At 56.5% G+C, this 15,753-nt stretch overlaps 1 protein-coding gene across 1 annotated transcript; it reads right to left on the reverse strand.

The window, feature by feature from the left end:
* Positions 1–12,609: 12,609 nt before the first annotated feature.
* On the reverse strand, positions 12,610–15,401 carry OSM (oncostatin M). Its single transcript, XM_042781937.1, has 3 exons — positions 15,368–15,401; positions 13,773–13,903; positions 12,610–13,200 (listed from the first exon to the last, which is right to left on the reverse strand). The coding sequence occupies exons 1-3, from the start codon at positions 15,399–15,401 to the stop codon at positions 12,610–12,612; spliced, it is 756 nt and encodes a 251-aa protein (XP_042637871.1).
* Positions 15,402–15,753: the final 352 nt, after the last annotated feature.

Below are 15,753 nucleotides of genomic sequence, written 5' to 3' on the forward strand. Positions count from 1 at the left end.
GGCAAGGCCTCCTGCATCTTTTAGGCAACCGGGGCACGACTGCCGCTTCCCCACCGCACACCTCTGCCGCCTGCATCTCCCTGCCTCTCAGCCCCAAGGCCTTTCCCAGCCCCTGCTCAGTACTTATAGGGGACACCTCTCATCCTAAGGCAGACATTTCTATCCTCATTTCACACGTGTGGAAACTGAGGCTCAGAGAATCCCACAGTGGGTGACAGAGCAAGCTGTCCACCCCATTAGCACCACAGCCCCTAAAATGGGAGGCCCAGGCTTGCTCCAGGCAAGCCCGGCAGGGCTCCCAGGCAGCCAGGCAGCCATGAGGGTATCTGCAGATGAGTCTCGGCCTGAGGACGTCCCCCTTCCGTCTGGGCCAGGCCATCCAGCTGCTTATCAGCTGTGAGACTCCATGACACAATCGCGCTCTGATCTCCTGCCCAGCCGGCCCCCACCCCTGCCCCACCTCTAGACCCTGTTTCCTCTTCCTCTCTTTCCGGGTGGGGCTTCGCCTGGCTCCAGCGTCACAGTGGGCTGTCGGACAGCCAGTGTCCGAGAGCTCCTGGCCCGCTAAGGTCCTCCCGTGTCCACCCCGACCAGCAGGCTGGCTGCAGGGGATCCCCCCAAACGGAAGGCGTCCACCGGCCTTCCCCGGGCGGGCTCAGCCTGGGAGGGAATTTAGAGACCTTCAGGGTCTCTGACCCTTTAGTGTCCCCATTTGTAAAGAAAAATGCTTGGCCAGATCAAACTGCGTGGTGGAGTGGGATGAGGGAGCTCTGGGTGGCCTAGTGCCTAAGGCATTTGACTGCTAACCAGAAGGTTGATGGTTCAAACTCACCAGCCACTCCTCAGAAAGAAGACTGGGCAATCTACTTCCATAGAGATACCACCTTGGAAACCTGAGGGGTCGTTATGAGTCGAATCAACTCCCAGACAGTGAGTTTGGTTTGGTTTAGTTTAGAATCAGCCAGACCTTGGGTCCGGTCTAAGCTCTGCCACTGCTGAGCTGTGTGACCTTCGGCAGGTGACCTCATAGCTTAGGCCTCGGTTTCAACTTCTATAAAATAGGGGAACAATGTCAACCTGTGAGGTTAGCAACAGCCTATGGGACACCCTGGCAGGCACTGAAGATAATGATAATTATCGTCCTAGCTTTAAAACATCACAGACAGGGCCCAGAGAGGGGAAGGCACTTTTCCAAGAGCACACAGCAATTTAGCGGCACATCCGCAGTCGCAAGGGTACTTTGGGCCTCCATAGGGCTCCCAGTCCTGGAGTCGAGCCCTGGGTTTCAGTCCTGACTTGCAGGTGGGAACGCCAGGAAGAAGCATCTCTGAGCCTCAAGCTTTCCCGTCTGTAAACGGGACCTAGATAAAACTGTCAGGCTCTGGAAGGTGCAGACTGTGCGTGGGGAAAATGCTGGCCTCCCAGGCCGTGGAAAACTGGGCGCCGGTGGCTAGTGAGGTCGGTGCTCAAGCCTAGCTGCCCGTTTCGCCCACGCCTAAAGCGGCTCCAAACTGCGGGCAGCAGCACCCCCTACTGCCCGGTAGACATCATGCGCCATGACCATGGCCTGTCAGTCCCACGTCTCCCTACTCCGCTAGTGCCTCCCACAGGACCAGGAGGGCGGAATTTGGGGTTAGGGGAAGTCTATGGGATGTCTGAGACTGGAAATGGGGGCTGGGTCGAGGCACTAACCAAGGCAGGGAGGAGGCCCGATTGAACAGGGCCTGGAGGGACTCCTGGCTTGTCTTGACGACCGGCCGCAAGAGGGCGCCAGGACCACGCCTAGTGGGCAGGGGAAGGTTCGGCTTGGTCCAGCTGAGGCCTGGCTCTGGGAGGAGGCGGGGAGACCTGGATATCCCTTCCCACTCAACTCACGCCCGCACAAGAACCCCTTCCAGCTCCCCGGAGCACCGTTTACAGAACCTCAACTGGAATCCTTCGAGATGAGGTTTATGATCCCCACTTTACAGATGAACAAACCTAGGCCCAGAGAGGTGAATAGGAGCTCTGGTAGCGTACTGCCTAAGGCACTTGACTGCTAACCAGAAAAGGCTGGCGGTTCAAACCCACCAGCCACTCCTCAGAAGGAAAGTTGGGCAATCTACTTCTGTAGTGATACTGCCTCGGGGTTGCTATGAGTTGGGTCCGACTCCACGGCACATAACAACACAGAGAGGTGAATTAAACTGCCAGAGGTCACACAGTAAGAAGCTGGAGGGGGCAGAGACTCCAGCAAACCTAGAGACTTCGCCTCCTGGGGAGCTAGCTCCCAAAGCCTCTGCCCGCCACCAGCAGGCAGGGTGGCTCTAGCATCTGGGCCCTGGATGGCCCTGGGGACATCTCCCCTGTCCTCAGGAGCTGCTAATGGCAATTTGGGGCTGAACCCCTCCTCCAGCTATTTGTGCTAAGCCCCCTAGCTTCTGTAATTAGCCCCATTTCACAGAGGTGTGTGCCCACAGAATGATCAAGTCCTGCCGTTGCCCAAGGTCAAAAGCTTAGGGGCGATGACCTTGACCAACAGCACACCCCAGAGCCTCCTAGGAGGGAGAGAGGTAAGTTGGCCAAGACTGTCTTCTCCTCAAAGCAGAGGCTGGCAGGGGGCCAACCCACAACCCACCACAGCCCCCACCTTCCTAAGGAAGAAGCACCCTGCTCCTGTTCACCTCCATCTGAGAACAAACTAGGCCGCCCTCCATTCAGAGCCCTCCGCTGCTCTGGGGAAAAGGGAATTTGAGAGCTCCTTGGGAATCCAGGAATTAAGTTTCCCGGAGGGGTGACCCCCTCCACGTTCCCAGGGTTCAAATCCACTTCTCCACTCCTTCAGGCCGCCCAGTCCTGAGCTCTCTCCTCTGCCCTTTAACCCTCTGATGATCTTTAACCCCTCACGAGTCCACCTAACACTGGCACAGCCGGTCTTGCCTGCTTTGTGTCAACATCCTTGGTGAGATAGGCTGGCTCTCCGTGAGATGGGGAGACTGAGGCCTGGAGAGCTGTGTGGCCTACCCGGACCTCCCCTGGCCCAGCTGGACACAGCAGGTAGGGGGTGATGTTCACTCTGCTGAGGACAAACCCAGGGGCTTCACCTTCCCCCCCACACCCCAGCATAGAAGCTTACCTTGGTCTGTGCCTTATAGAACCCTCTGAAGCCTCTGGGGGGTCTTGGCTGGGTGGTCAGTAGAACACCATAGTCTTCAGGGCCAGGTCCTTTCTGCTTCCCTCTCTTACCACGTCTTCTCTGGAGACAGCTCCTTATCCCGCCCCCCACCTGACTTCCCGTCCAGGGCTGGGTGGCCTTGAGTTCCCCCCCACTTCCACCCCACCTCCCAATAAAAGGCTGGGGGCACCAGGTGCAAAAAGCCCTGATGTTGGCCAGCCTACACCTGACCCAGGTGGGACAGGGTCTCTGAGACACCGAGGAAGACTCAGACCCAGGGTGGGGAGGGGGTGTCCCTGTGCCTGGTCCCCTGTCCCGGCTGCGTGGCAGTGCTACCAGGGCCTGAGTCACAGCTGACTGGCCACACCCAGCCTGGCTGACCCAGGCCAGCATAAGGCGATGACTGGGCAGCCCTCCGCATGACCGGCCGGGGTCGGCCTTAGGTGTTTTGACTCAGACCTGCCATAGGCCGTGTGCACCAGAGCCATGTCCCTTCTGTCTCAGTCCCCACATGGCTGCTGCAGCTGCATCCATCCGTCTGTCCAGCCGTCCGTCAAACACAGTGCCCTCCTACCACCACTCCCTGCCCCGGCACCCACCTCAGTGGGTCCCTCTGATCCGCCCTTTTCCTCCACAGCCTCCTGGCCCCACCTGCCCAACCCCCACCCTCACCCTCAGAGACCTTAGCCCCTCCCTGAGCAGGAGCCCAGCCCTGGGGAAGCCCCAGGCAGAGGGAGTGGGCTGGCTCCCACCTGAACTGTAAACCTTCCCAGGTCACTTGGAAAGGGGTCCACGGACGCCCCTGAGGTGCAGTGTGGCAGACGGGGATGAGAGGTACAGAGGGAAGACGTCCAAAGAAAGAAAGTCAATTGGAAGGGACAAGAAAACAAGAGGAGAGAAGGGAGAAGGACATTGACCCCTGCACCTGCTCGGTGACAACACTGATGTAGTGCCCTGTTTACACAGTTTCCTGGGAAACCACTCTCATAGCCAGACTGTCAGTCTCAGTTACCCGGTGCTTCTGTAACAGGAATCCCACAGGTCCAGGCTTCAACAAATGGAAATCTGTGTTCTCACGGGTCAGGAGGCTTCAAGTCCAAATGCAAGGTGTCGGCTCCGGAGCAGGCTCTGGGGGAAGGCCCTAGTCTCTTCTGAGCTGCTCCGGACAATCTTCACGGGAAGAGCCTTCCTCCGTCTCTGCTCATTTGTTTAGTCTTTTTCTCGATGGCAAGAGTTTGACTCAAGACACACCCAACACTACTGGTGAGATCCCTGAGACCATAGCCCCTAGTTACCTTTCGGGTCTGGAACTGAACTTACTCCTGTGGCTTCCAGCCAAATAGTAGACAGGCCTATATTTACATCAGGTGAATATTTACATCAAGTGAATACACTCCTTAGGAGCCTTGGTGGCGCAGTGCCTAAGGCACTTGACTGCTAACCAGAAGGCTGGTGGTTCAAACCCACTAGCCACTCCTCAGAAGAAAGGTTAGGCAATCTACTTCCGTAGTGATATTGTAGTGATATCGCCTCGGAAACCCAAGGAGGGGTCTCTATGAGTTGGGTTCGACTTGACAGCACATAACAACAACAACAACAACAAACACACTCCTTGGAGATGGATCAATCCTGGGAGAACAGAAGGGCAGTATTTGCACAGGGAGATAGCTGAGGTGGGGGTAGAAGTGCATGGGAGGGAAGGACCCAGGGAAGGGGTAACTACAAGGAGGAGCGGGAAGAGAGCTGTTGCATTGTGGGGAATTGCAGTCAATGTCATGAAACAAATGTGTATGTACTGCTGTATGGAAAATGAATTTGCTCTGTCAACTTTCCTCCAAACCACAAAAAAAAAAAAAAAGACACACCCAACACTAATCCTGCCTCATTAACATCGCAAACACAACTCAGTCCCATGGGAATGTAACTACAGGTATAACCCAAACTCACTGCCATCCAGTCAGTTCCAACTCACAGCAACCCCCATAGGATTTCTGAGGTTGTAAATCCTTACGGAAGTAGATTGCCTCATCTTCCTTCTGTGGGGCGGCTGGTGGGTTTGAACCACTGACCTTCTGGTTAGCAGATGAATTCCTTACCCACTCCGCCACCAGAGCTCCTTAACCACAGGTGTAGGGGTTAGGGTTTACAACACGTATTTCTGAGGACACAGTTGAGGCCATAACAGTTCCTCATGCAGAGCCTCCACCTGCCCCTTAAGGAGGTTTGCGTGTTACTTGGACACCACATAGGTGTCAGCGGAGTGTCTAGACCCTGGAGATCTATGTCCAGAAATCAGCCAGGGAAACCCCACGGGTCACAGTGGTCTGGTCCACACCCAGTCACCAGAACGGCACAGGACAGGCCGCCTTTCATTCGGTTGTGATGGGTCTTCCTGACAACAATACCAATATATGCAGCGGTCACACCCTACCGGACAGAGTGGCAGATGCAGACTCCAGGAACGACCCTGCCTGCTGCCTGCAGCCTCAGGGAAGCCCCCGGGCAGGGAACCCCCCTCCCCCTGGAAATCCGTGAAGCAGCAGCCTCAGGGTAGGATGACGGGAGAAGTGGGCAGGGATCAGTGCAAACATTGTGTGTGTGTGGGGGGGAGCAGGGGGGTCAGCGTGTGTGGGGTGTGTTGGGGAACCCCCTGGAGCGTGGAAGGAATGCAGACAGGAGCTGGCAAAGTCGGTCCAGCCAGAGAGCCGAGGCCTTGCCTGCTGCCATGAGGGTCTGGAATTGATGCTGTGGGCTGTGGGACAGGAGGGAGTCGTCGAAGGCCAGTGAGCAGGAGAGGGCGTGACGCTAGTGAGATTCTAGACCACACTTTCACTGGACACGTGGAGCAGGTGCGGTGTGGGAGAAGCCACAGGACGCAGGGATCGGTGGGGAGAGAAGAAGGAACTATGGTGGCACAGTGCCTGAGGCATTTATTTGACTGCTACCCAGAAGGTTGGTGGTTCAAACCCACCAGCCCATCTGTGGAAAAAAGAGGAGGCAATCTACTTCTGTAAAGATTTACTGCCTTGGAAACCCAATGGTGGGGGGGGAGTCGCTACGAGTCAGAATCAGCTTGATGGCAGCTGGTTTTGGGGGGAGACAAGAGCCCCAAGGAGAAGAGGCTAGGATTCTGAACCTTCACTGAGGCAAACAGGAAGCAGAAAGGAAGCAAGGACTGGGGGACAAGGAGTTTGGCTCCTAGGTACCAACAGGGCCCCTAGCAGAGATGTTCCTGGTTGCAAGCAGCCTGAGGATCTGTGTGGAGATGGGGCTTTGGGGCCACTCAGCTGCGCACTCATTAGGAGACAGCTTAGGTGACTAGTCCTCACAGAGGGGGCCCCCGAAACCCCCTCCAATCTGGAGCTCCTTGATCTGCTTCCTGTGGGGTGGGTACCACCCTAGTTCTAAGGAGGTACCTCTCCTGGAGTAGGGGATTGGAGAGGGGCCCAGCCAAGAGGGGGACCAGGGGGTGAGGCCGCCGCATTGGACTTCCCGGCCCTTCCTGCACAGACTAACCCCTGCCCTCACCGTGGGCAGCCTTAGCACCAGCCACCACATGCGTCCCTTTCCGCTCTGGGAATGTCCCTCACTTTTTTCTTTTCTTTTCTTTAATTTTTATTGTGATTTGGGTGAAAGTTGACAGAACAAATCAAATTCATTTCCCACACAGCAGTTCATACACATTTTGTTTCATGACATTGACTGCAATTTCCCACAATGCAACAGCTCCCCTCCCACTTCCTCCCTGTGGTTACCTTTTCCCTGTGTCCTTCCCTCCCATGCACTCTCGCCCCGCCCCTCGAGCTATCTCCCTGTGCAAACACTGCCCTTCTGTTCTCCCATGATTGATTATTCTAAGGAGTGTATCTATCTGATGAAAGAGTTCACCGCATATGCCTGTCTATTGTTTGGCTGAAAGTCACTGGAGTGAGTTCACTTGCAGACCTGAAGGGTAACTAGGAGTCATAGTCTTGGGGGTCTCACCAGGCTCTGTCAGACCAGTAAACCTGGTCTTTTTCATGATTTTGAGTTTTGTTCCACATTGTCCTCCCACTCTATCCAGGATCTCCTGCACTGATCCCTTTCTGCGTGATTGACAGTGGTAGCCGGGCACCATCTAGGTCTTCTGGTCTCATGGTCATATAGGCTCTGTCCCTCCCTTTTGATGGCTATCACCTCCCACCCACAGCTTCTCAGCAGTCTGGGAAACCTCTCCCCACCCCGGCATGGCAGAAGGGGGCGGAAATGAGTGCTCACTGGCCCCTTGCTGTTGGCCAGGACCTGCAGCCCAGAAGGCTGGGCTGGAGTGGCATGGACTAGGCCAGGCTCCCCACCATGCTCCCCCATGCCTCTCTGCCCCTCCATCAACACACTTGTCTCTGTCCTCCCTAGGGGTGCAACTGTCTGTGCTTCACTGTGCTGGGCACTGCCCTGGGGCTGGAATACAGGGCAGCGAAGCAGCCGTGAGGTGTGGTCTCCATCCTTGGCAACTCCAGACCAGCAAGGGAGACAGACATTACTGCAAACGTCACATTGATGAAAGTACAATGATAAACCTTATATGAGGGCTCCAGCGGGACCCAGACCACGGCAGGCAAGGAGAAACTACAGAAGATACACCCTTGAGCTGAGATCTGGTAAGGGGGCGGGGACAGGAAGTTGACTTGGTAAAAAGGACAGGGAACAGCATCTCAGATGGAACAGCATGGTAGAAGTCTTGTGGTAGGAGAGAACATAGGCATTTAGGATCCCAAAGGCTTCCAGTGGAGCAGGAGCCCAGAGGTAGAGGGGGAGTTCAAGGGGGCCAGTGGATAGCTCTTACTAGGGGCTGGTAAACAAACTGGAATATACAGGCAACGGCCCAAGAAGATCGCCGGTCAGGATCCACAGGCCCAGAGTTCTAGCCCCAGCACTGTACTGACTCCGTGTGTGACCTTGAACCAGACACGTTCTATCTCTGGGCCTTCATGACAAGTCACTGATGCCCTTGCTGACTGTAGTCAGATCCTTGGCTGCCAGGACTGTGCCCTAGTTGTCCCCACTGCCTAGAGGCTCTGCCCCTCTCCTGCATGTGCACCACTCAGGCCACAGTGTAGCTGTCACCCCACCCGCATGTCCACCATCCAGGCCACAGTGAGGATGTCACCTCTTCCAGGAGCTCCCTGACCAGCCACATCACCCGCATCTCCCTCCACGTCACACTTGCTTTGTTTTTACGGAGCTCTCACTACAATCTCAGAGGCTCTGTGGCTTGTCTCTCGTCCATCTGCCCCTTGGCCAGGAGCTCTGTGCCTGCAGGGAGTCAGCAAAGCACCAGCCAGTCTCCGGAGGCTGAGGGGTGATGTGGGAAGATGCTCCTGACCTGGAGCCTAAGGAACCTCAACTTGAACTTTGCCCTGTTCCGCTCCCGATTGGCTCGGAGAACGTGGGCTGGTCGTGCCAAGCCTCAATCTTCTCTTCTGCAAAGTGGGTCAGAACCATCCCAGAGGGCTGTGGAGACACTGTTTTTGTTGTCACTGTCAGGTGCCCTCAAGTCGTTTCTGACTCATAGCGATCCCATGGCAACAGAACCAAACACTGCCTGGTCCTGCACCAGCCTCGTGAGCCTTGCTATCCCTGAGGCCATCATGGCAGCCACTGTGCCAGCTCATCTCATCAAGGGCCTCTCCCTTTTCCGTTGACCCTCTTCTTCACCAGGCATGATGTCCTCCTTCTCCAGAGACTGGTCCCTCCTGACATGTCCAAAGTATGTGAGACAAAGTGTCGCCATCCTCGCCTCTAAGGAGCATTCTGGCTGTACTTCTTCCAGGACAGATTTGTCCATTCCTCTGGCAGTCCATGGTATATTCCGTAGTCTTTGCCAACACCATAAGTCACAGGCATCAACTCTTCCATGACCTCCCTTATTCACTGCCCAGCTCTCACATGCGTATGAGACAATTGAAGATACCATGGCTTGGGTCAGGCACACCTTAGTCCTCAAAGTAACATCTTTGTCCTTTGAGATTAGAAGAGAAAATGCATGCATAGCACCACCCGGTGTTGGGCCCAGGTGGTCACTCAGCAGAGATTGGGAGTCTTCTTCGGCCCAGCCCTCCCTGCATAGTCACTTGTCTTCCCCCACCTTTGTCTTCTCCCTGCCACTTCCTGTTTTGTGGTGGCTTCCTTCAGTGTCTTGGGGGCAGAAGGGGAAAAAAAATTAATAAATAAATTCCCACCAAATCCTGGTTCATAGGGAATCAGAGGGTTCTAATATTTGCACTTCATAGGAGACACCTGCAGGGGGCAGTGCTTATCCCACTTGGGAGAGATTGGGGTCTACTCAGCCTCTGGCCAGCCCTGATTCCAGCTGCCTTTACCTACACCACTCACTCCACACCCTGAGCCCAGGCTGGGCCTCTTCCCACAAGAACTAGGTTCCAGGTGGGGAGGGGAGAAGGTCAGGGAGGGAGGGAGGCTCCTAGGTGAGGTCCCCACACCCATTCTCAGGCTCTAACAGTAAGGGCAGGGAGACCATCCACGTCCTCAGAAGAGCCATCCTAGAACATCAAGCTAGCCCTTAGAGATCTGGAGGGAGCTCAGGAGGTGCATGGAGAGAGAAACAGAGACAGAGACAGAGAGGTGCCGTTTAGAGACTCAGAGCTAGGACTAGACAGGACCCTGCCAACCCATGCCATGTTCCATCCACCTAGTCAACAAGCATCCCCTAAGTCCCCACACTGGAAGTCCTTTAAGGCTTCCTGGAAGTCCTTTAAGGCTTCCTAGTCTCTTCAGGGACCCTTCTCCTCCTCTCTTCCCCATTGAAATGTGCCTATGTGCCCCATTGGGATCTGCTAGCCATGGGGCTGGAGAACACGACCCCCAAGAAGAGCAGCAGAGGTGGCCTGGGGTCAGGAGGGCCTTTCTGCTCCTCCCAGAATGGCCCACATGGGGCTCCTCTCCACCCCTGAAGCCCTGAGGCCAAGTCCTGCTCCCACCTCACTCCCAACCACAGGAAGGGAGGGAGACCAGGGACTGACCAGCTGCTTCCATTGGTCTTTCCTGGTCAGCTGCCATCTCAGGATGTCATTGGCCTGTAGGTGTCCCTCCTAGGGAGAGATTTTGGGTATCGGGAGGGAGTCCAATTTTCTGGGGGCCCAGATGGAACCCCTAAGCCCCCGCGTCCCTTCAGAAAGCAGTTTCGAGTACATACCACGTGGCAGGCACTATCCTAGCCCTGTCCGAGGTGGGGGCTGCTATGATTGGTCCATTTCACAGATTAGAATACTGAGGCTCAGAACAGTGAATCATTTGCCCAAGGTCACTCAGACAGATGGAATGGGGCTGAGCTGGGACTGTGCCTAAGGCATTTGATTACTAACCAGACAGTTGGCGATTCAAATCCACCAGCTACTTCGCGGAAGGAAGATAGGGCAATCTACTTCCATAAAGATTTACTGCCTCGAAAACCCAATGGGAGTCACTATGAGTCTGAACCGACTTGGGAGCTCTGGTGGCATGGTACCTAAGGCATTTGACTGCTAATCAGAAGGTTGCTGGTTCAAACCTACCAGTCGCTCCACAAGATGGGGTGATCTACTTCCGTAATGATTTACCGCCTTGGAAACCCAAAACCCAGTGGTTGTCATTATGAGTTGAAATCTACACGATGGCAGTGAGTTTGGTTTTTGAGTTGTGTCTCCCTCCCCTGGGAGCTCTACTGCTCTGCATACACAGCCCAGTTTCCTATCTCTGTGTGCCCGGGAGGATTTGCAGTATACTGGTGGCTGAGGTGTGGCTATTAGCTCATGGATCAATTCATCCCACAAATGCTTAAGGCACTTGCTGTGCTCTGGCCCGATGCACCCTCGTCCCTCCAGGGTAACACATGAGCATATACACTCATGAGTATATAGTGACACACAAGCACACGTCTACACTTGCACACACGGACATACATACAGAGACACACCCAGATACACACACATAGAATATTCACAGACACTCACAGACACCCACACCCAGGCTTCAAGTTGAGGCAGGAGAGATACACATCAAAACACACACACACACACACACTCCTCCAGCCACACACCCACAACACCCACGTGCAACCCACACACACCAGCCTTCCTCCTCCCTCTCGCTCCCTAACCCTGACACTCCATGACCTCAAAGACTCAGGCGTACCCCATTCAGACCTAAGAACGCCTTGTCTGTGTACGAGACGCCCCCCACACACACACAGACAGAGTCCTGAGCCACTGGGGCATATGGCTTCCCTTCCTGGGCAGGGAAATGTTGTTCAGCCCAGTATCCAGGTCTTGGACACTTGCAGCCTTGCCACCAGGGACCCCCAAGTCCCCTCCCATCCCAAGTCCTCTCCCACATGGCAAAAGAAAGACACATTTACTGTTAAATACATACACGTTTTAAATACATGTTGGCACAATATTAACATTAAATACACATCATAAATAAGCTTTATAAATACAAAACTGATTTTTAAAAAACTGGTAAAAATTGATAAATTAGTCATGCCCACCGGGGAACTGGCCCAGCAGCTGCTGGGCCCGCCTCCAGGACGGCAGTGGTTTCAGCATGAGGAAGTTCCATTACACGCCACCAGGGGGAGCAGCGGCGGCCAGCGCCCAACTCTAGGAGCTTCTGGACGCTGGGAGGCCTCCTTTTACCAAGAGAACTCAAGCCCGCTAAGCCATTTGCACCGTGTGTTCTGATTTACAGACAGAATTTGACATTCACCATATGTTACTGAGTCTCAGCAGCTGACAGGCAGAGGGTCTTGACCCCCTTGCTTCACAAAGAGAAAACAGGTCCAGAGAAGTAAAGTGGCTGGCCCAAAGTCACACAGCGAGTTAGGGGCTAAGCTTCGGGTGCCTCGATCAGTCCTGTTTCTAGGACACCCTGCCCCACCCACTACAGCTGCCTAAAGTGAGGTCCCTTAGACGTTCAGGTGACTGGCCTGAGCCTGGTAATGAGGCAAAGGAGGACAGCTTAGGCGCAGACACACACACACACACACACACACACACACACACTGCCCCAGAACCACAACATCAGGGAAAGGAGGAAGTCTGGGGGCAATGGCCCTGTAAGTCATGGAAGGAAGGGCCTCTGGACTCCGGTGACTGGGGTAGGGGGGCAGTCAGCCCAGCTGTGAGTCAGTCTGTGTCATCAGACCCCTGAATCAATGGGAAAGTCTCCTCCACGTGGCCTGACCCAGCCACCCCCACCCCCACCGCCGCCACCGCCGCGCGGAACTCAGGGCTGGGGGCCCCAAGGCCTGACCCCCCCCCCCCCCCCAGTCCAGAGGAAGTAAAGCCGACCTGCTCAGCTGCCACCCCTTAAAGTGCACTTTGGAGTAGCGGATAATCGAGGGGTGCAGGTTTGGAGACCCCGGCACTGGCTCCTCCCATCCATGCAGCATCCTCCGCCTTCGAGGGGCACTCCACAGGTTACCGGGGAAGCAGTCTCCTGAGCACAGGCCTCTTGGCCTTCCTGGAGGGCCTTGTCCCGTGAGGCTGTCCCCGCAGGGCGGGTCTCATCCTGCGAGCACGTCCCCGCAGGGCCCAGCAGGGGCTGTGTCTCCGGTTCCGCCTCGGCGGCTCCGCCCACTTGCCGGAGACGTGTGCCACCGAGCTCATGAAGTGATGGAAACCTTGCAGAAACTTGCAGCCGTCCAACTTGACCTGAAAGCTGTCTTGAGAGAGGGTGGGCGGAGGCAAAGCCCCCGGGTCGACCCGAGGGGTGGCGGCCGTCTCTGAGGAGCCGTTGAGGAGCCGGGTCAGGGAGACGATATTGTTTCTGATTCCGAGGAGGTAGCGCTCTGCAAAGCACAGCTCCTTCCAGTCCTGGCTCTCAGTGGTGAGATGGGCTGCCTGCTGGCAGGCAGCCAGTCTGTGCAGGACGAGGCTCACCGTGGCGTTCAGGGTTTGCAGGAAGCCCTGTTTGCTGAGTTTCTGCAAGGCCTCCACGCCGGGGAAGGCCCCTGGGCGCTCCTTGCAGGCCCCTTTAAGGTCCAGGTTGTCCAAGCCTTGGATTCGCATCTGGGGGAAAGGAGAGTCAAGGAGTGAGTTCTGGAGTCCCCACCCCACATACACACACAGCGGACTATCGGGTCCTCTCATTGCCCAGATCCAGAGAAAGATCCAAGAGGGGTCTCTCTGAATGAAATAAGTTTGAGTCCACACTGATTTTAAAAAAGAAAAGAAAAGAAAGGCAAAAATGCCACCTAGTACATGTAGACTCTCCCAGGTCCTGCAGGGCCAGGGTAGTGACCGCATGGAATGAATGTGGTGCAGGGGTGACCTTGAGCTTCATGAGAGAAGGCACCTCTGGTTGGCTCAGTGCTGCCTATAGTTCCCAGAACAGAGCCCATGGAGGGTGCGCAATGACTTTGTGCTGGAAAACACGTGCAAGAGGTGGTGGGCATGGCACTCACTCTCCCGTCGACCAAGGATGGCCCGGGAACAGCACAAGGCCTCAATTTCCCTACCCTGCCCGTACTGAGTGTGTTGGACCGGTGTGGAGGGCGCCTGAGCCTGCCAGCACTCACTCCTGCCCCACCCCCTCAGGTCGCTGGGTCTCAGACACCACCAGGGGGCAGGCAGGTGCTCACATAGGGCTCCAGGAGCTTGCTGGTGTCTTTCAGGATCCTGGCCTGCTGCTGCAGCTGGTAGAAGGCTTTGTACTCGCTGGGGCCGACTCCTATGGCCTCCGTGCACAGCAACAGGAGTCCAAGGACCAGACCTGGGACAGAGAAGCGGTGTCACCTGCTTCGGCGAGGAAGCCACAGTTGGAATCTTGGGGCAGCTTTTAGAGGGAAGGGGGTCAGGGGGCCTACCCTTCCATCCCAGGCTTGTGCCCTAGAGGGCTGGGCCCTGTGCGGTGTGGCTTGTACATAAACACCCACAAGGGCCACCACCACCTCCCCAGTGACTCCCTGCCCAGGACAGTGGCTGTGACCTGCCAAGGAGGCCTTTGAGGGGACGTTATGGAGCCCACGGGTGTTCTTGTGCCCACCAGTCATACTTCAGCACCAACTGACCTCAGGCACCTACTGACCCTGGGCTAATAAGGGATGCCACTGCTCCGGGACCCTGCCTTGTCAGAGCCCGGGGCCCCAGGAACGGACCCGGCCCTCAATGCCAGGGCACAACGGGGCTTCAGGTTGGCAGCCTGGGAAGAGCCTGGTACCTGAGCTGTGTGTGTGGAACCATTTGGATATTAAAGATCAGCTGTCCGTGGCTCTACTTCACAGAGGGGGCTGCCCACTCTCCCAGCCCTTCCCTCTTCTCTCTCCACTCTGTCAGGCCCACTGGGAATGCTGGAGCCCCTCAGAACGTTCCAGGGGATGGCCATAGTTACGGCTCAGCTACCCTCCGTCCCCACACCAGGCACCGGCAGCCACGTGGCCTGAAGGGGGCTGTGTTGCAAGGGCCCGGAAGGCAGTGACACCGCGGTCCCTTCCTGAGAACTACTCGGTCCTCCGGGCAGGCTGCCTGTTGGGGCTTCAAGAGGCTGGGCTCCCCGGCACAGCCACCACAGTGGACCCCAGGCTACCTCCCAAGGTGCCTGCTGCCTGCCGCCAGTGGGAAGGTCCGTGGGTGCCATGTGGGACCATGGGTCTGTGTCAGGTGCACCGTGGCAGCTGTCCCCATCGCTGTGGGACGCTGTGAACGGTGGGGCCAGGCCTGCATGTGGGGTTCCTGGGTTGGTGAGGTTGAGGCTCTGGGTGATGTCACGTTGCCATGTGGGCGTGGCTATATGTGCTGTGTGATTGTATAGGCTCCCGGGCCCAGGCCTGGCTGATCGTCTCTAAATCGAGGTGCCATTCATCTGCTCAGAGGAAGCCCCAAGGCCCCCCCAGAACTGCAGCTTTTTCTTGTTTCTGTAGCTTCCTTCTCTACCCACTACACTTCCCGCCTCCTGCTTTCCTGCCTTGTCCACCACTCACCCTTCTGTGCTCACTGGCTGCTACAATTGCCTCTGCATCACCTCCTCCTGGAAGCCTTCCCAGTGCTCTGTCTCAACTCTGTGGGCACCTGCTTCTCAGTGGGCCTCTGTCTTGGCCTGACCCCCTGCCTTTCTCCCTCCTCAGCATCCTTCTGCCATGCCCCCCCAGATCCCGGAGGACAGAGGGTACCTCTCTGCTCCCCACCAGCGCCAGTGGGCACAGAAGCGCGTGCTGCCGGGGAGGAAGGAAGAACTCACCGAGCTGCGTCCTCTGTGTGAGCTGTACCCACATGCTGGGTGCCCGAGCTCTCGCCCGCGCCGGCTGGGGGTGTCAGCACCCGCCTGGGAGTCCTGCGGGCCGGCCGCCACTTTATGCCCGCCCGGGCGATTGGCCAACACCTCGTGAGGTGGGGGGGGGAGGGGGGGAAGGCAGGCCTTCTGGGAACATGACCCCAAAAACCAAAGTCTCCACAGGCGGCCAATGGGCGCTGGGCGCGGTCCCTGCCCGCTCCTCCTCCTGTTTTCTTCGAATTTGTTCTTCGAGGTCAACCCCACGCCCAAGGATGATGCAAACTGCAGCCTGAGTCTTCCCATGAGCGGGGAGCCCGGGGTTCCCCACCACCTGCAGGGGGATGGGCCCAGGA

This window comes from Orycteropus afer, unplaced genomic scaffold (assembly GCF_000298275.1).
Source record: "Orycteropus afer afer isolate SDZICR_OR568_19922 unplaced genomic scaffold, OryAfe1.0 scaffold00197, whole genome shotgun sequence".
Taxonomy (NCBI): domain Eukaryota; kingdom Metazoa; phylum Chordata; class Mammalia; order Tubulidentata; family Orycteropodidae; genus Orycteropus; species Orycteropus afer.